Source organism: Bos indicus, chromosome 27 (assembly GCF_029378745.1).
Source record: "Bos indicus isolate NIAB-ARS_2022 breed Sahiwal x Tharparkar chromosome 27, NIAB-ARS_B.indTharparkar_mat_pri_1.0, whole genome shotgun sequence".
In the NCBI taxonomy this organism is placed as follows: domain Eukaryota; kingdom Metazoa; phylum Chordata; class Mammalia; order Artiodactyla; family Bovidae; genus Bos; species Bos indicus.
The window spans coordinates 34,216,577-34,236,907 of NC_091786.1; the positions used below are offsets into that span (position 1 = coordinate 34,216,577).

Genomic DNA, 20,331 nt, shown 5'->3' on the forward strand with positions numbered 1-20,331 from the left:
GCAATATACAAATGCACAGTGGGGTGAGAGAGGAGGCCAAAGGGCAGAGAAAAATTTTTCTGTGTAAATTTTTCTTGTCTTGCCATAAAATATGACTTTTATTTCACAATAGGTAGACTGAGGTTCTCTGGCACTTATGCAGAGATCTTTGAATTTTTGCTGAGAGACTTATTTTAAATAAGGCTGTCTCCTGCTCTGAAACTATATATGACTCTGTGTGTGTGTGAGAGAGAGATAGAGAAGAGGGAGGGATTTGATTTGAGATTTTAGAGTTTATTCATCTAGTGGGAGATATTGAAGAATTAATGTTCCTTTTTTAAGTTTTTATTGGAATATAGTTGATTTATAATGTGTTAGTTTCAGGTATACAGCAAAGTAAATCAGTTATACATATACATATATCCACTCTTTTTTTTTCAGATTGTTTTCACATATAGGCCTTTACAGAGAATAGAGTTTCCTATACTATACAATAGGTCCTTCTTAGTTTTATATACCGTGTATATGTCAGTCCCAATTTCCTAATTTATCCCTTCCCCCCTTATCCCTTGGTAACCATAAGTTTGATTTCCTCCACCTTACTCAACTTCTGTTTTGTACATAAGTTGATTTGTACCCTCTTTTTTTAAGAGTCCACATGTAAGAGCGTGTATCATACTGAGTGAAGTCAGACACAGAAAGACAAATGTCATACAGTATCACATTTGTCTTTGGAAAAATTTAATCTCTAATATGAATATGAATACCAAACATAATAATGATGATGATGATGATGATAGTGATAATGTCCTACTGAATGTTTATAATGTACTAAAAACTGAGTCAAGTGACTTATATTTATTAACTCATTTATTCCTCACAGTATCTCTGTGAAATAGAGATGAGTTCTATAAACCTTTATCTGAAACCTTTGGGGTGCATGCCATTATACTTTTGGATAAGAGTTTAGAAAGGTAAACCTGTTCACTATACAGTATATGTATAACATGTAGTTCACTATGTGTTGGTATTACTTTACACCTTCAAAAGGGTCCTGGGGGAGCACCTTGTAATCTAACTCATTGATATTTCTGTAGTGAAATGTATGAATATTTATATTAAGTGAACTAAAGGTGAACAGTAAATAAGCTTTCATTAGTTTAGGGAAAGGTTTGGATCCAAAATACCAAAAACTTTAAATATCCAGAGTTTGTCAGCTTTTGGAATGGAAGATAAAAAGGATTTCAAACCTTTGTTACTTTTGTTTTGTGAATGAGGAAACTCAGACCCTTGAAAAGTTAGAGTTCCATTATATTGAAGGAAACATTTTTGATAAAGAGGAATCCTATTTTTAAGTGGGATGTTACTTAATTATAAGTTCAAAGATATTCTCATATTCTTTATTATATTACTTTTATTGAAGTGTAGTTGATGTACAGTATTATATATATTACAGGGGTACAATGTAGTGATTCACAATTTTTAAAGGTTAAACTCCATTTATAGTTATTATATTGAGTTGGCCAAAAGGTTCAACTAGTTTTTTTCATACCTGTTTATGAAACACCTGACAGAGCTTTTTGGCCAACCCAATAAAATATTGGCTATTATTCCCTGTGTTGTACAGTATATGCTTGTATATCCTTGTAGCTGATAGTTTGTATTTCTTAATCCTGTATACCCTCCCTTCCTTCTCCCCACTGGTAAGCACTAGTTTCTTCTCTATATCTATGAATCTGTTTCTCTTTTGTTACATTCACTAGTTTGTTGTATTTTTTTTAGATTCCACCAAGAAGTGTTGATGTTATTTAGTCACTAAGTCGTATCCACCTCTTTGCAACCCCATGGACTGTAGCCTGCTAGGCTTCCCTGTCCATGGGATTTCCCAGGCAAGAATACTGGAGTGGGTTGCCATATCCTTCTTCAGGGGATCTTCCTGGCCCATGTCTCCTACAGTGGCAGGGAGATTCTTTATCACTGAGCCACCAGGGAAGCCCTCCTATAAGTGACACCATACTGTATTTGTCTTTCTCTGTCTGACTTATTGCACTAAGCATAATACCCTCCAAGTCCATCCATGCTGTTGTAAATGGCAAAATTTCATTTTTATGCTTGAGTAATAGTCCATTTGTGTGTGTTTGTGTGAACCCAGTCATCTGTTGACAGACACTTAAGTTGCTTCCAAATCCTGGCTATTGTAAATAATGTTGCTGTGAACATTGGGTTAAATTTATCTTTTCAAATTAGTGTTTTGTTTTTCTCAGATATATACCCAGGAATCGTTCTCATATTCTTTAATAAATTTTGTATATGTTTATGTTTTTCTTCCCAGATGTACATTATGTTAAATATTCGAATTGTGCTAGTTGGGCTTGAGATTTGGACAAATGAAAATCTGATCAGTATGGCTGGAGGTGCTGGCGACGTGTTGTCGAACTTTGTACAGTGGCGGGAAAAGTTTCTTATAACACGTCGGAGACATGACAGTGCACAGCTAATTCTGTAAGTGATTTTTTTAAAAGGTACTCTTTATGATATGGTCAGAATAATAATTTTTGCTTTTTTCTTTTTTTTGCAATCATATTCTCTTAATTAAAGTTTTTGAGCATTCATTTAAATGAGGAAAAAGTTTGATTTGTAGAATGAGTGCAGTGTTCTAATAAGACCTGTCTGTTGGATCTCTTGTGACCTTTATCCCACGTCCTCTTCCTCTTTCCCAGGTATACTTCCTTATTTTAGTATGGCATGTTTTCTAGTTTCTTCTTGTGAAAGGATATATTGAAAGAAAAAAGTTCTGACCTCGTTCATGTCAGAAAACGTGCTTTACAATGTCAAAACAGAATTTAAAAATTATCTCTGGTATACCAGAAACAAAATATACTTTAATTTAAAAAAATTATCTCAATTTGACCTCTGATTATCCTAGTGCTTAAGTAATTAATTGTTTCAGGGCTGTGCTTTTTCATTTGTTTTGTACATTTTAGGTTATTTTGTCAGGTCTAACATTTTTGGCATGAAATCTTTTTCCTTCAGAATTTTGAAGGCATGGCCATTGGTCTTTTGACTTCCAAATTACTGTTGAGAAGCCTTAATTCATTCTTTTTTTTAAAAAATCACTTTAGAATGGGTGAATTTTTTTGTACGTAAATTCTATCTCAGTACAACTTCACTGAGAAACTTTAATGCATTCTGTTTCCTGTTTTTTAGTATATGCCTTTTTTTTTTCTTCCTTTCTGGGAACTTGTAGGATCTGCTCTAGAGGTTCCCAGACCTCTAAATTTTCTTGATGATATGCTTTGGTGTAGGTCTTCTATCACTCATTGTGCTGTGTTCTTAGTGGGTAATTTCAGTCTTGAAAATGTAGTTCTAGGAATTTTTCTCAAATTATTTTGTAGGTGATTTCATCCTCTTTATTTTTATTCTTCATTCCTTCAAGGATTCCTTTTACTCAGCTGTTGAATTTCTTGTGGTTGTCCTCTAATTTTTTATCTTTTGTTTCCTTTCTTCTCATTGTCTTTTTGTTCTGTTTTCTGGGATATTTCCTTAAATTTACCTTCTAAGGTTTTTGTTGTGTTTCTCATTTCAGCTATCTTATTTTTAATGCTTAATAGCTGTTTTTGTTTCCCTTAAAATTTTTATTTAGTCAAATTCTTATTTCATGGATATAATAGTGTTTTTAAAGTCTCTTTGCCATCCTTCTGATATATTTTAAACATTTTTCTTTTTTCTACATAGCATTTTCATGGTACTATAATAAAACTTAAGCTTATATGATTAGTTAATACAGATATATTCCAAAAGCTTATAGCAAAACCCTCACTTAAAATATAAAAAAAATTTTATTCTTCTTAGAAATTTTCTGGTTGATAGGCTGACTTTTTGCCAAAAAATATTTTATGTAATAATTTTTCCCTCCTTCAATGTTGAATGGTACCTAAAATAATTTTTTCTGAGGTGAAATTTCCCTTGATTTTATTTTATTTTTTTTGTCATATGAGTTAATTTAGAGTAAGGCACTGAGAATGCCTACATGGATTTTTATGACCCCATAACCACAAAAGCTTGATCCTGACATTTCGATAAATTTTTAGTAAAATTGTACCCAGAAGTGCCCTCAAAGCCCGACAGTGAGTATGCCTTCTTGTTCACAAAAGACCAAAAGGAACGGACAACAAGCACTCCCTGTGCTTTGCCCAGCCACACCTACCAAGCTGTCTCTCTCTGTTTGGTCTTTGACTGCCATGTTAGAGGTGTTTCTCAGATATCTGATAATCCCTGATTGGTTGAGAATGGGATACTAAAAAGCCTTTTTTGAAGCATTGAGGACATAAATGTGGCTCACTACGGGGTGATCTGGCTAAAATGTTTCCATAGCAATCCCCTTATGTCAGTATCAGCCTCTTGTCCTGGCTGGTCAGGTGTCCCAGAGAATGGTTTATTCATTCATTTAAAAGATGTTTGTTATGTGTATAGCCTAGGCCCTTGGTTATGGCAGTGAACAAAAGAGACAGTTCTTGCTCTCATGGAATTCATACTGTGTTGAAGGAGATTTATCTTGTAAGATAAATAAGTATATATATTGGGTCAGCCAGAAATTTTGTTTGGGTTTTACCCTAACAGCTTATAGTGTGCTAAATAACAATAAATGGTAAAGAGGAAAAATAAAGCTGAGAGGGTAGAGGTAGAAATATTGGAGGAGTGAGGTTGAAATTTTAAATAGCATGGTGAGGAAGGCCTCAGTGAAGAGATGACCTTTGTGTAAAGACCTGAAGGAGGTGAGGGAGTGTTATGGGTGTATATTGGGGAAGGCACAGGGACCAGGTCCTGAGATACAGGTGTGTTCCCGATGTTCAAGGAGCAACCTGGAGACCATTCTGACTCTTCTGTTCTCTGTGCTCCCTGCTCGCAGCCTCCTGTATGAATATGCCATTGAGTTTGTTATCTGTCTCTTTCCACTAGAATTTTTGAATAAATAAATATAATGCATTTTAGGAAGGTTTTTCATCTAAAAGGTAGAAAACAAGTTGGTTTGATATATCTAATGTATATCTTCATTTGTCTGAAAAATGAACTTGTAATGTCAACTTTCACTCTCTGAAGATAAAAAAAAAGATAAGGCTTTAATTGAACTCTGATTTTTAAAGTGCTATTTATCTTTGTCATTTTTCTCCCAGTTTTTATAGGTTTACCAATTAGTTTAAGATTACCCAAAGAAATAGGAGCAATGTGTACCTTTTTTCTCTCAAGTACATTTTATAACTTTTCCCTGTTCTCTTCATTTAGGAAAAGAGGGTTTGGTGGGACTGCGGGAATGGCGTTTGTGGGGACAGTCTGTTCAAGAAGCCATGCGGGTGGGATTAACGTGGTATGTTTTCTTCTTGACACCTTTGCATGTTTGCATTATGAAATGTCCAGTAATCGTTTATTTCCTCTCCTAGTCCTTACAACAATATTTTGAGTGTTACAAGGGATCTGTTCTTGCCCTAGAGACTGGATTAAGTTTTCTAATACTTATTATATGATCATTAATGCCTCACTTTTCATGAATTAAGGAACAGAGACTCCATCTGAGGAAATTAAGTTAGAACCATGAGCTTGTTTTCCCATCAACCACCATGAATAATCTATTGGCGCTCCTGATCTGTTGCTTAAATGGTCGACCTCCATCATCAGTATGTTAAGTCACACCAGTTTCTTACTAGACTGCAGTGTTTACAGTCTGATGTTGGTTGCTTGCTTTATCATGTCAGCTGTCAACATTGTAGTGGTGAATCTCCTTTTGTGAAAAAGAAATTTTAGAAACAAAAAAATAATCCTTTTTGTTCAGAAACTTAATTAATACCTTCCTGTGTTTGGACAGTTTGGGCAGATCCCAGTGGAGAAATTTGCATCCATTGTTGCTCATGAGTTGGGTCATAACCTTGGAATGAGTCATGATGATGGGAGAGGTTGTCACTGTCCTGTAAAGAGCTGCATCATGAATTCAGGAGCATCGTGAGTAACTGAATTCTTTTTATTCTTCTTCCTTTTTCTTTTTTAAAACCATTTATTGAACATTTGTTTAATGCTAAAAATAAACAATGAATGTATTGCTCATCAGTACTCAAATTTCTGGGAGGAAATCATTTGCCATGTTCTGTAAAACATCAGTATAAATTTTCTTTCATCTGAATGATATAAGAACCCTACTCTAATTATTGATTAATTCATCTCATTTAAATTAATTTAATTTGAAGTATAGTTAATATAATGTGTTAACTTCAAGAGAACAGCAGAGTGATTCACTTGTAGATACATGCGTATATGTGTGTGTGTGCTCAGTCCCTCAGTAGTGGCCAACTCTGTGACCCCCTGGACTTAGCCCACTAGGCTCCTCTGTCCATGAGATTTTCCAGGCAAGAATACTGGAGTGAGTTACCATTTCCTTCTCAGGGATCATGCTGAGTTAGGGATCTAACCCACATTTCCTGTGTTTACCTGCATTGGTAGGTGAATTCTTTACCACTGAACCACCTAGGAAGCTCTATGCACACACACACACACATTCTTTTTCTGATTCTTTTCCGTTATGAATTATTGCAAGGTACTGAATATAGCTCCCTGTGCTATACACTACGTCTTTGTTGTTTACCTGTGTTATATATAATAGTGTGTGTATGTTAATTCCAAATTCCTAATTTATTCCTCCCCCCTGCCTTTCCCCTTTGGTAACTATAAATTTGCTTTCTGTTTGTGAATCTGTTTCTGTTTTATAAATAAGTTCATTTGTATCATTTTTTTAGATTTCACATAAATGTGATATATGATATTTGTCTTTCTTTGTCTAACTTACATCACTGAATATGATCATCTCTAGGTCCATCTATGTTGCAGCAAATGGCATTATTTCATTTTTTCTTATGGGCTCATGGTATTCCATTATATACATACCACATAAATACCTACACACACACGGCACATCTTTATCCATTTATCTGTTGGTGAGTATTTAGATTGCTTCCATGTCTTGGCTGTTGTAAATAGTGTTGCTATGAAAATTGGAATGCATGTATCTTTTTGAATTAAGAGTTTTCTTCAGATATACATCCAGGAGTGGGATTGATTGCAGGATCATATGAGAGCTTTATTTTTAGGTTTTTAAGGAATCCTCACATTGTTTTTCATAATGGTCGCACCAGTTTACATTCCCACCAACAGTATAAGAGAGTTTCTTTTTGTTCACACCCTCTCCGGTGTTTATTATTTGTAGACTTTTTAATGATTGCCATTCTGACTGGTATGACTCATTGTAGTTTTGATTTGTATCTCTCTAATATTTAGCAATATAGCATCTTTCCATGTGCCTGTTGGTGATCTGTGTGTCTTCTTTGGAGAAATATCTATTTTAAGTCCTCTGCTCATTTTTTGATCAGGCAGTTTTTTTTTTGTTTTTTTTTTTTAATGTTAAGCTGTATGGGCTCTTTGTATGTTCTGGAAAGTAATCCCTTGTTGGTTGCATCATTTGCAAATATTTTCTTCCAGTCTGTAGGTTGTCTTTTTGTTTTGTTTATGGTTTCCTTTGCTGTGCAGAAACTTTAAAGATTATTAAGTCCTACTTTTGTTTATTTTTTGTTTTTATTCTATAACCCTAGAAGAGGAATCCAAAAAACATTGCTGCAATTTATGTCAACAAGTGTTCTGTTCTGTTTGCCACTAAGAGTATCTGGTTTAATAGTATCTGGTTTTACATTTAGGTTTTTAATCCATTTTGACTTTATTTTTGGTGTTAGAGAATGTTCTAATTTCATTCTTTTATTACATATAGCTGTCCAGTTTTCCCAGCACCATTTATTGATTAGACTGTCTTTTATCCATTGTATATTCTTGGCTCCTTTACCATATATTAATTGACCATAACTGTGTGGGCTTATTTTTGTGACTTTCTGTCCTCTTCCACTGATCTATACGTCTGTTTTTTTGTCAGTACCATACTGTTTTGATGACTGTAGCCTTGTAGCATAGTCTGAAGCCAGGCTGTGTGATTCCTCCAGCTCTATCCTTCTTTCTCAAGATTGTTTTGGCTATTTGGGGTCTTTGTGTTTTCATACAAGTTAAAATTTTTTTTTGTTCCAGTTCTATGAAAAATGCCATTGATCATTTGATAGGAATTGCATTGAATCTGTAGATTGCTTTGGGGAATATGGTCATTTTTAACAATACTGATTCTTCCAATCCAAGAATGTGGTATATCTTTCCATTTGTTTTTGTCATCTTCAATTTCTTTCATCAGTGTCTTATTTTCAGGGTACAGGTCTTTTGCCTTTTTAGGTAGACTTATTCCTAGATATTTTATTCTTTTTGATGAGATGGTAAGTGAGATTGTTCAGTTAATTCACTTTCTGATATTTTGTTGTTAGTGTATAGAAATGCAACAGATTTATGTGCATTAATTTTGTATCTAGCAACTTTACCAAATTCATTGATGAGCTTTTGTAATTTTCTGGTAGTGTCTTTAGGATTTTCTGTTTATAGAATCATGTCATCTGCAAAGAGTGACAGTTTTACTTCTCTTTCAATTTGAATTCCTTTTACTTCTTTTTCTTCTCTGATTGCTATGGCTAGGATTTCCAAAACTATGTTGAATGAAAGTGGTGAGAGTGGGCATCCTTGTTTTGTTCCTGAGCTTACAGAAAATGCTTTCAAGTTTTCACTATTGGGATGCTAGCTGTGAATTTATCATAATATGGCCTTTATTATGTTGAAGTATATTCCCTCTTTGCCCACTTTCTGAAGAGTTTTTGCCATAAATGGATATTGAATTTTATCAAAAGCTTTTCCTGCATCTATGGAAATGATCATATGGTTTTTATTCTTCAATTTGTTAATGTGATGTGTGACCCAGTTAAAAAAATTAGGTCATATGTATTTTTGTGGAAGAGCTGGATTTGTCATGATTATAAATCTTGTCTTTCCTCAGGGTATGCTGACAGCTATCACCTCAGTAGGGGATTGGGACAGAAGATGGGGGTTCTGGAGCTAGAGCTGGGTATTTATTTGATGGCACTTCCTCTCTGCTCAGTGGCCAATATTGCCTTGTTGGAGGTGAGGTTTGGTCCCAAGTTGCCAGAGTACAAGCCCTGAGGGTTGGGTCTTAGCCCGCTCTGTTCCCTTTACATGTGTGCTACCCCCTGCTCTCAGTACCAGTACCCTCTGCCCAGAGGGGAGTAGTATTTGGGCAAGAGGGGCTGGTATGACACTTGGCATGGGTCTGGGCATGAGCTGTGGCAATCCAACCACAGAAAGAGATCCACAAACAAAGGCAGTTTTGTTTCTTTCCTAATATGTATGTCTTTCATTTCCTTTTTTATTGCATTAGATAGGACTGTCAATTTTGCCTGATACTAATATACCTTCCACAGATTTTCTTTTTTGGTTGAGGTAGTATATATTTTCTATTCCTTTACTTGGAACTTTTCTTTATTCTTATGTTTTAGATATATGCTTCTAAACAACCTACATTTAGGTTTTGTTTTATAAACCAGCCTGGAAATATCTGTCTCTTAATTGAATCATTTAATCTGCTTATATTTAATATGATTACTAATGTACTATATTATGTAAATATAGATGCCATTGATTATGATACCCTTACAGCATACCACTTAGAATGAAAAATGCCAATTAAATTAATACAAATTGTAAGATGAACTCAGAGTATTTTAAATGTTTAAAGAATATATTTTAGAAAAACACATCAAATTTGCTGTGTTATGACTGTGGATTTTAGTTCCCTGCCCAAATTTTCAAGCTTCTCATTTTTGTCTCTGACCAAAGCATGCAGAGATTTTCTTTTTGGGTAGTTATTGTTTGATAATTCTAGTATCTGGAGACTTTATTGAGTTTATCTGTTTTTTTTCTCATGGTGTCTTTTCATTTTTTTTATAGTTGTTCTCATAATATCTTGTGTCTTCATGTTATGTTTTGATAATGCATTGGACATTGTATTTGAACAGGTTTTTGTAAGAATAATTTGAGAAGTAAGATTATGTTATCCTTAGTGTATTAAATCTCCTTTTTGAGGACAAATTTCCCACCTTCTACTTCCTATGATATTTAATGAACATTAGTTGACTGTTGGAGAAGGCAATGGCACCCCACTCCAGTACTCTTGCTTGGAAAATCCCATGGACGGAGGAGCCTGGTGGGCTGCAGTCCATGGGGTCGCTAAGAGTCGGACACGACTGAGCGACTTCACTTGCACTTTTCACTTTCATGCATTGGAGAAGGAAATGGCAACCCACTCCAATGTTCTTGCCTGGAGAATCCCAGGGAGAGAGGAGCCTAGTGGGCTGCCATCTATGGGGTTGCACAGAGTCGGACACGACTGAAGCGAGGCAGCAGCAGCAGCAGCAGCAGTTGACTGTTAGAAGTTGGGCCTTATAAAATTTTTTTAAATTTATTTTTATTTTATGTTGGAGTACAGTTGTCTTAACATAGGCCTTTATTTTTGATGCTAGAGTTTTCCCAGATAATCAGTTGAAGCCACCTCTGTTTAAAAGGTAGATAATCTAACTTTGTAATGTAATTTTTATTATTTAAGATATTTGAGGGACTTGGTAGTATTCTCCTTACACACTGCTCTTAGATGCCTGGCCGTATGAGTGGTGGTCTTCCTGGGAGGTGTGTTTTCTAGAGACAAGTCTTTCTTAACTCTGCCCTTCAGTATTATCAGAAAGCCTCCATAATCAGAGTGCTCTTTTTTTTTTTAATTAAAAAAATTTTGTTTTTTGCTGTCCACATTGTGTGACATGTGAGATCTTAGTTCCCTGACCAGGGATCAAACCCATGTCCCCTGCATTGGAAATGTAAAGTCTTAACCACTGGACTGACAGGGAAGTCTCCAGATTGCTCTGAAAAAAAAAAAAAAAAATATGAGTGCCATCACTTAGAATTCTTTCTTAGGACTTCCTATTCCTAGGCTATGGGGATTAGGATGGTAGTGGTGGAATTGTGTTCTGGTTATTTCCAGATTAGTCATTAGTCATTAGTCTAAATGACAGTTGATTTTTGTGGGTCATATCCTGATAGACCACTTCCATTCCTTTTACCTTCTTTTGCATCAGTTTTATAAAACTCACTTCAATGTGACGGAAGAAATGTAGAGATGCTGTAGATTAATATCTTAGTACCCAGAGGTGATAGATAGAGAGTAGGAATGCTTTAATTGGTATTCAAGCCAAGAAAAGAGGAAGCTCATCCTTCTTGTTACATTGGTGACGGCCAAGGATGACTAGGGAAAAGAATATGTTTGTTTTATTATCCAAAGTGTTTGTGAAGGCCAACATGGAGATGTTTGTTGTTATCTTGGTTTACTAAGCTTCATAAGAAGTGGTGAAAATTTTGTGATCCTTCTCAGTACTGTAGTCAACTTCCTTGTGTGTGAAACAGATTTTTTTTGTAGATTGCTTTAGAATCACACAAATAAAACATTGTTTCTATGAGAAAATGTGTCCCAAGGACTGAATAACAAGTTTATTTCAAGAATAATCTGTTTAGGAGTGGTGCACTCTGTAGATTAAAATTAGGGACTCAAGTATAGGAAATACACACATGTATGCACAATTCCTGTGACTATTAGCTAATTAATATATTCTTAGATTATTGAAGCATGTAAGAATATACATTGTTGCATGCACTATGTTGCAGGCACTTGTATTAACCATATAAAGAACAATAATAGGAAATAAGAAATTAAAAAACGGCTTGCTTGTTTATCAGATAATTATCTTATGCTCTAGTTTGACATTTCCACTTGACATCCGTTGGACTCAGACTCTTGTTGCTTCTAAAACCTGCTCCGCCCCCATCTTCTCTGTGTCAATTAGTAATAATGCCTTCTTTCTAGTTGCTGCCTCCTGTGTGATTTTCCTGCCTAGCATAGCCAATCTGGTGATCTTATTAAGACATAAATCAGATCACGTGGTTCCTGCTTCATGCTTTTCATTGTGTCACTCCCCTGCCTTATTTCACTTATCGTAAAAAGTCAGATTCATGCAATGGCCTCTTCCCACCTTTCTGATTGTACCCTCACTGCCTTACTCCACTCCAACCCTACTGGCTTCCTTATTTGATCCTTTAGCATAGCAGGCAGACTTCTCCCTTAGGGCTTTTGCACTTGCTATTTCTTCTCCCTCTAATGTTCTTCACCCCAAAAGCCAGTTTTCATTCAGTTGTCCCAGTGTTTGAAGCACTTGTTCTGACAGCTCTTTGAAAAACTCTACTCTGGTCACTCTGCCCCCAACAAAGGTCACCCCCTTTACCTCCTCACCTTTTCCCCCAGCGGCACATATCTTCTAATGTATTATTGAATTTATTTATCCATTGTGTTTATAGTCTGTCTCACTCAGTAGAATGTCACCTTCACAGGGGTGGGGATTTTATTTTTGGTCTGCTTTGTTTACTGTTTTCTCCCTTGCACAAAGAAGAGTGTCTTGTACATAATAGATGTTCCACAAATATTTGTTGAAGGAATAGACATTGTTCAAAAGGGCTCTTTCTCCTCACAATGTTCTTAAGCAGAGAGTAGCAAGAAAAAGAAGTATATGGAAAACAAGTGTTTTCATTATTGTGGGAAATCTTGTGCTAGGTCTTTAGACTGCTTTCCAGTCCTAAGAGCCAAGAGGCAGGACTGAATACTTCCTGGGAGGCTCTGGTCTGGTTAGCAAGGGAAGAGTTTGCCAAGAGGACAAGGTCTCCCAAGAAAGGATCTGTTTCTTTGATTCCCTGGATGTACAGAAGACATGGAATTGATAGGAATGTCTTCTCAGTTGTTACCGTGTAACACAGTTCTCTTCCCCACGGCTGGCACCGTTGCTCAAACCAGTGAAAAGGAGATTCTTTCAGGGCACCAGATGCCTCTGATAAACCTTTAATATGACTTGAATTTCTCAAAGGTTCTTGTTATAGAGGAGTGTTTCCCACTAGTCTTCAAAGTGAAAATAGCCAATGGGACTATCTAAAAATACTGTTATTGAGTAAAACAATAACTAAAAGAACTCCAGCAACACATAGAAACACATCAAAATTGTATTTATATGAATATCACATGGGGCTTCCCTGGTGGCTCAGTGGAAAGAATCCGCCTGCAAACAATGCAGGAGATGCAGGTTCAGTCCCTGGGTCGGGAAGATATCCTGGAGGAGGAAATGACAAGCCACTCCAGTGTTCTTACCTGGAAAGTCCATGGACAGAGGATTCTGGTGGGCTAGAGTCCATGGGCTTGCAAAAGAGTAAGACACAACTTAGTAACTAAACAACAACAAAATAAATCTATAGTTCAAATTGGACCATTTCTAGAAGCCCCCATTTCTAAATTCTTAGAAATTACCATTGGAGGCAATTAAACCTCAAACTGTGGCTGAAATTCTGCACCAGTGCTTGCTGCTTCTCTTCTAGATGATGAGATTTATGATTTTGTATTTTCTGTATCTTCTGCCATTTTATTTATTTATTTTTGGTCACACTACGTAGCTGGCAGGATCTTAGTTCCTGCACCAGGGATTGAAACTGAGCACTCAACAGTGAAAGTGTTAAGTGAAAGGGTTAAGTCCTAAACACTGGACTTTCAGGGAATTCCATCTGCCATTTTATTTACTTCTTTTTTTGCAAGTAGTCAGTTTCTTTCTTTTTTATAATTTTTATTTATTTGTTTATTTTTGGCTGTGCTGGGTCTTTGTTGTTGTGGGGGCTTTTCTCTGGTTGTAGTGAGCAGGGCCTACTCTCTAGTTCCAGTGCACACGCTTCTCCTGTTGTGGAGCACGAGCTTTAAGGCCTGTGGGCTTCATTAGTTGTGGCACATGGGCTCGGCAGTTTCGGCCTCCTGGTACTAGAGCACAAGCTCAGTGGTTGTGGTGCACGGGCTTAGTTGCTCCACAGTATGTGGGATCTTCTCAGATCAGGGATCGAACCTGTGTCCCGTGCATCGGCAGGCAGATTCTTTACCACAGAGCCACCAGGGAAGCCCCCCTCTGCCATTTTAAATATTCACTTCCTGTTGGTTGAAGACATGACTTAAGATTTTCAAAATGTTTAATTGCTATGACTTAAGATCTTTTTCTTTGTGTTTATTACAGAGGTTCCAAAAACTTCAGCTCTTGCAGTGCAGATGACTTTGAGAAGTTAACTTTAAATAAAGGTGGAAACTGCCTTCTCAATATTCCAAAGGGTGATGAAGCCTACAGTGCTCCTTCCTGTGGTAATAAGTTGGTGGATCCCGGGGAAGAATGTGACTGTGGGTCGCCAAAGGTCAGTGTAACATGTGATGTTTGCTTTGCAAAGTTACCTTGGGATTTGCAAAAAATAAAATAGCTCACTTTGCATGACTCTAGCATAGTTTGGATAAACTCCAGGAGTTGGTGATGGAACAGGGAGGCCTGGCATGCTGCGATTCATAGAGTCGCAAAGAGTCGGACACGACTGAGCGACTGCACTGAACTGAACTGAGCATAGGAGGTAAAGTAAAATTTAGTGGCAAAATGAAGATTGGTATTTTGCTTGTGGGACTATGTTCCTGGGGGGTTGATTATCCCTTCTTTCCTAGAACATAACCAATGGTGTCATCTGTTCTGGTGTCCAGGAAAGTGCCGTGTTTATTTTTCTATTTTTGCTACCTTCTACCATTTCTGTTATGGTTATTGAGTCATTTATTTATTTTAAAGAACGACTCAGTTTTTCACTTGGCTCTTTACTTGTAATGTTCACTATTCTGTCACTGTCAGAAACATTTATTGCAGAAACATTTGTTTAGTTGACCTCATTTCAATAGTAAATTGAAGCTGGCCCATTCTGTAGAATTCTTGGTTAACAGAGTTCTTGCTACTCAAGTTAGCATTCTCCCTCTGTTAACCTTCAGTTCACCTGCTGCTGTCTGGCTTTCTCATACCTGTTAACCACACCTAGAGCCATAAGTCTGGACCCGTCTTTATTATTAGTGTTCTGCATCTCAACCATTTTCCTGTCAAAATGGCCTATTCAACACCGCCTAGACAAGGCTTAGGAGGAAAACAATTTTTAATTACATTTAAAAAATTAAAAAAAAGTTAAATTTAAATTTTAAAGGAATTGGTTCAGTTGTGTGTAAGCTTTACTATATTCTCAATTTTTTCCACAAGTGGAATTTCTTTTTCCTTGCCTGATCACACAGTGCCTGGCTTTTGCCAGAAGACTTCGCATTCTAGAAAGGCAGTATGTTTTTCTTTGTGTGTTCGGTTTTATTTTGGGGCCATGCTGCATGGCATGCAGGATCTTAGTTCCCTGACCAGGGATCAGACCTGGGCCCTTGGTAGTAAAAGCACAGGGTTCTAACCACTAAACTGCCAAGGAATTCCCAGGCAGTATGTATTTTATGATGAAATTGTAATGGGCTGTCATTGCACTATTCCTGCACGTTAGCAACCTCTCCTTAATGTTTTACATGGTACCATCCTCTCAGTAACCCTTGGAGATTCATTATTTCTTTATACCCTCATTTTCAAGTGAGGAAAATAAAGGCTGACTAGGTTATGTTTAATCTCTAAATTAATGTTACACTGTTAGGATGACTAAGCTCTTCTTTCTAGGCATTCTCCTTAATTATTTTATATGTTTTGATTTCTCCTGTTTACTTCACTATCAAACTAACTGAAATAGTCTGTATTTGCTTTTTGAACTTTTGTACTACAAATTACTCTAGAAAAAAGTACCTCTTCCCCTTCAAATATCACAGTTCTTTTTCTTGGTATTGAAATTTCAAATAGTAAGCACAAGCAAAATTCCCTTCATACTTTTATTTCTTCCATATATTTTTTTAACTTCCTTCTGTGGTAATTATTCTTATAAGTTTAGTGTGTTTCTCTACAGATTTTATTCTGTGTTTATAGACTTATGTACAGTATGTATATTTGTATCATAATTGGGTTTGTTTTAGGATTTTATCTTTTTTACATAAGTAAAATCTGACTTAGTATGTTATGTAGAATTTTTTTCTATTAATATATCCTGGAGATTTTTTTCCATGTCATTGTTATTTGCACATAATCCTTTGATCTGTTGACTAATATTACAGTATAAGGAATATATTATGATGTATTTTACCATACTCTCATTAAAGACAGTCACTCACTGTACTTAGTATTTTTTTGTAGTGAACAGTATATCCTTGTATATGCCCTGTGTATGTGTGTATGTGTATATATATATATGTATATATATATACAGAAGTCTAAGATAATTACATAAAGGTAGAATTATTGAATTGAAAAGCATGTTTTTTTAATTTTATTAGAGACTATCAAGTTTCCTGGAAGAAGGGTGTGTTGGTTTGTACTTTTGCCAAAAGAATGTCGTGGCATTTAGTGCGCCCCGCCCGCCTCCCCCCGATAATTTTGTAACTGAGCAAGGTACACATTTTACTCCTGTTTCAAGATTTTCATCATATAGCCCCTCTATGTTCTATTGTTTTTTTCTAGCATTTTTGTAATTTAAATTTTTTATATAAACTCTATAATTGGTGGGGGGTTGTCATGTGGAGAGTACAAAACCATTTAAAATGGTACTTTCACCATAAACAAAATTCCTGTATACATAGTCTGTTTCCTGATTCTCTTTTCTTTTATGAAGCTATCTGTCTGTCTTACATAGTATTTTTGAAAAAAAAAAACTAACAACTTTACTGAAGTATAATTGAATACAAGGTAAAAAAAAACCCAAATTCGGACTTAGATAAGAAAAGGCTTTATTCAGAAGAAAGACTGTTGTAACAGGGAGAATATGCTGATCTCAGAAATCTGGAAGCATCTAAAAATCAAACAAGAAGATTTTTCTTTTGTAGGGTAAAGGTGGGGCAAACGTAGATAAGCAGAATCTTTTACTGGGAAGCTGGATAAGCAAGGGCAAATGCCCAGTGAGGTCTCAGAGGAAGTTGTCCTGTGGTCTGGTGATTTCCAGGAGAAGCTGATAAGGGGTGGGGATACTTGTCCTCAAGTACTTGGGGGAGGGGCAAGTATCACCAAATATATTTTTTTGTGCAGACAAGTAGAGTTCAAGGGTCTACAGGAAAGAAAGAAGCCTCACTAAAGTTTGGTCAAGACAAAGCAAGAAGAAACAGGCAATTATGAACACTTGTCAACAATGAACTGCACCTGTTTAAAACATGGAAGTTCTTTTTAAAAATTATTATTATCATTTTTTATCTTTATTTTGATTTTCTTATCATACTGCATGGCATGTGGGATCTCAGTTTCCTGACCAGGGATGGAACCCATGCCTCCTGTGTTGGAAGTCTCAACCACTGGACCTCCAGGAAAGTCTCCCTTAAAACATTTATTATTGCTGTTATTTTTAATTTATTTATTTTTATTATTTTATTTGTTCTAATTTTTAAATTTGTAAAAGTTTTTCTTTCTCTTTTTGCCACACAGCATGGCATGTGGACTCTTTGTTTCTTAGTTCAGTTCAGTTCAGTTCAGTCGCTCAGTCGTGTCCAACTCTTCGCGACCACATGAAGTGCAACACGCCAGGCCTCCCTGTCCATCACCAACTCCCAGCGTTCACTCAGACTCACCTCCATCGAGTCAGTGATGCCATCCAGCCATCTCATCCTCCGTCGTCCCCTTCTCCTCCTGCCCCCAATCCCTCCCAGCATCAGAGTCTTTTCCAATGAGTCAACTCTTCGCATGAGGTGGCCAAAGTACTGGAGTTTCAGCTTTAGCATCATTCCCTCCAAAGAAATCCCAGGGCTGATCTCCTTCAGAATGGACTGGTTGAATCTCCTTGCAGTCCAAGGGACTCTCAAGAGTCTTCTCCAACACCACAGTTCAAAAGCATCAATTCTTCGTCGCTCAGCCTTCTTCACAGTCCAATTCTCACATCCATACATGACCACAGGAAAAACCATAGCCTTGAATAGATGGACCTTTGTTGGCAAAGTAATGTCTCTGCTTTTGAATATGCTATCTAGGTTGGTCATAACTTTCCTTCCAAGGAGTAAGCGTCTTTTAATTTCATGGCTGCAGTCACCATCTGCAGTGATTTTGGAGCCCCCAAAAATAAAGTCTGACACTGTTTCCACTGTTTCCCCATCTATTTCCCATGAAGTGATGGGACCGGATGCCATGATCTTTGTTTTCTGAATGTTGAGCTTTAAGCCAACTTTTTCACTCTCTACTTTCACTTTCATCAAGAGGCTTTTGAGTTCCTCTTCACTTTCTGCCATAAGGGTGGTGTCATCTGCATATCTGAGGTTACTGATATTTCTCCCGGCAATCTTGATTCCAGCTTGTGTTTCTTCCAGCCCAGCGTTTCTCATGATGTACTCTGCATAGAAGTTAAATAAGCAGGGTGACAATAGCAGCCTTGACGTACTCCTTTTCCTATTTGGAACCAGTCTGTTGTTCCATGTCCAGTTCTAACTGTTGCTTCCTGACCTGCATACAGATTTCTCAAGAGGCAGGTCAAGTGGTCTGGTATTCCCATCTCTTTCAGAATTTTCCACAGTTTCTTGTGATCCACACAGTCAAAGGCTTTGGCATAGTCAATAAAGCAGAAGTAGATGTTTTTCTGGAACTCTCTTGCTTTTTCCATGATCCAGCGGATGTTGGCAATTTGATCTCTGGTTCCTCTGCCTTTTCTAAAACCAGCCTGAACATCAAGAAGTTCACGGTTCACATATTGCTGAAGCCTGGCTTGGAGAATTTTGAGCATTACTTTACTAGCGTGTGAGATGAGTGCAATTGTGCAGTAGTTTGAGCATTCTTTGGCATTGCCTTTCTTTGGGATTGGAATGAAAACTGACCTTTTCCAGTCCTGTGGCCACTGCTGAGTTTTCCAAATTTGCTGGCCTATTGAGTGCAGCACTTTCACAGCATCATCTTTCAGGATTTGAAATAGCTCAACTGGAATTCCATCACCTCCACTAGCTTTGTTCGCAGTGATGCTTTCTAAGGCCCACTTGACTTCACATTCCAGGATGTCTGGCTCTAGGTGAGTGATCACACCATCGTGACTCTCTGGGTCGTGAAGATCTTTTTTGTATAGTTCTTCTGTGTCTTCTTGCCACCTCTTCTTAATATCTTCTGCTTCTGTTAGGTCCATACCATTTCTGTCCTTGATTGAGCCCATCTTTGCATGAAATGTCCCCTTGGTATCTCTAATTTTCTTGAAGAGATCTCTAGTCTTTCCCATTCTGTTGTTTTCCTCTATTTCTTTGCATTGATCGCTGAAGAAGGCTTTCTTATCTCTTCTTGCTATTCTTTGGAACTCTGCATTCAGATGCTTATATCTTTCCTTTTCTCCTTTGCTTTTCTCTTCTCTTCTTTTCATAGCTATTTGTAAGGCCTCCTCAGACAGACATTTTGCTTTTTTGCTTTTCTTTTCCATGGGGATGATCTTGATCCCTGTCCCCTGTCTCATACCCCTTATTATTTCCCAATCCTCCTTATGCCATCACTGATCTGCTATCATTGTACTACAGATATTGCTGTCATTAGTGTGCATTTCCTAGAATTTCGTGTAAATGGAATGACTCTTTTTATCTAGGTTCATTCACTCAGCATAGTTATTTTGAGATTCATCCATGTTGAATGCTACTGTGTCAGTGGTTCATTCCTTTTTATTGTTGCTCATCATTGAGTAGTATGGAGATACTACCTGCTGTTTATCCATCTGTTGATGGTTATTTGGGTTGTTTGTACACCAAGAGCTGCTGTGAACATTCACGGTCAAGTCTTTATATGGATTTATGTTTTCACTTCTCTTGGGTAAATACCTTGGTGTGAAATGACTGGGACATATGGTGGGTGTATATTTGACTTTCCAAGGAACTTTCAAACTGTTTTCCAAAGTGGTTTTACCATTTCACATTCTTGCAATCAGTGTACCTGAGTTCTAGTTCTTTTTAAGTCATTTCTTCCACCTCATATGGTCAGTCTTTTCAATTTTGGCTTTTTTGTTAGATGTGAAGTGGTGCCTTACTGAGGTTTTAATTTCCTTTTCCCTGATGACTAGTGATGTTGAACATGTTTTCATGCGCTTATTTGCCATCTCTATTTTCTTTTTTGGTGACATGTCTCTTGAACTCCTTCCTGCCTTTAAAAATTGGGTTGTTTTCTCATTATTGAATTTTGACAGTACTTCTTATGTTCTAGATAACAAATACTTAATCAGATATATGATTTGCAAGTATATTCTCCCATTCTTTTCTTTTAAGTACTTTAACAGTATCTTTTGATGAGTAGAAGTTTTATATTTTGATGAAGCCAGTTTGTGCCTAATGGGTTGTGCTTTTCATGTTGTATCTAAGAAATCTTTGCCTAATCCAAGATTGCAAATGTTTTATCC

The 20,331-nt window shown here is 36.7% G+C and overlaps 1 protein-coding gene across 2 annotated transcripts in view; it reads left to right on the plus strand.

Annotated features, from left to right (window-relative positions):
* Positions 1–20,331, plus strand: part of ADAM9 (ADAM metallopeptidase domain 9) — a 92,717-nt gene that overhangs the window by 34,343 nt on the left and 38,043 nt on the right. For both annotated transcript variants that reach the window (XM_019953489.2, XM_070781444.1), the window contains 4 exons: positions 2,312–2,481; positions 5,263–5,344; positions 5,840–5,973; positions 14,091–14,262. In XM_019953489.2, coding sequence (XP_019809048.2) covers positions 2,312–2,481; positions 5,263–5,344; positions 5,840–5,973; positions 14,091–14,262 — 558 coding nt within the window. The remainder of the gene's footprint in view (positions 1–2,311; positions 2,482–5,262; positions 5,345–5,839; positions 5,974–14,090; positions 14,263–20,331) is intronic.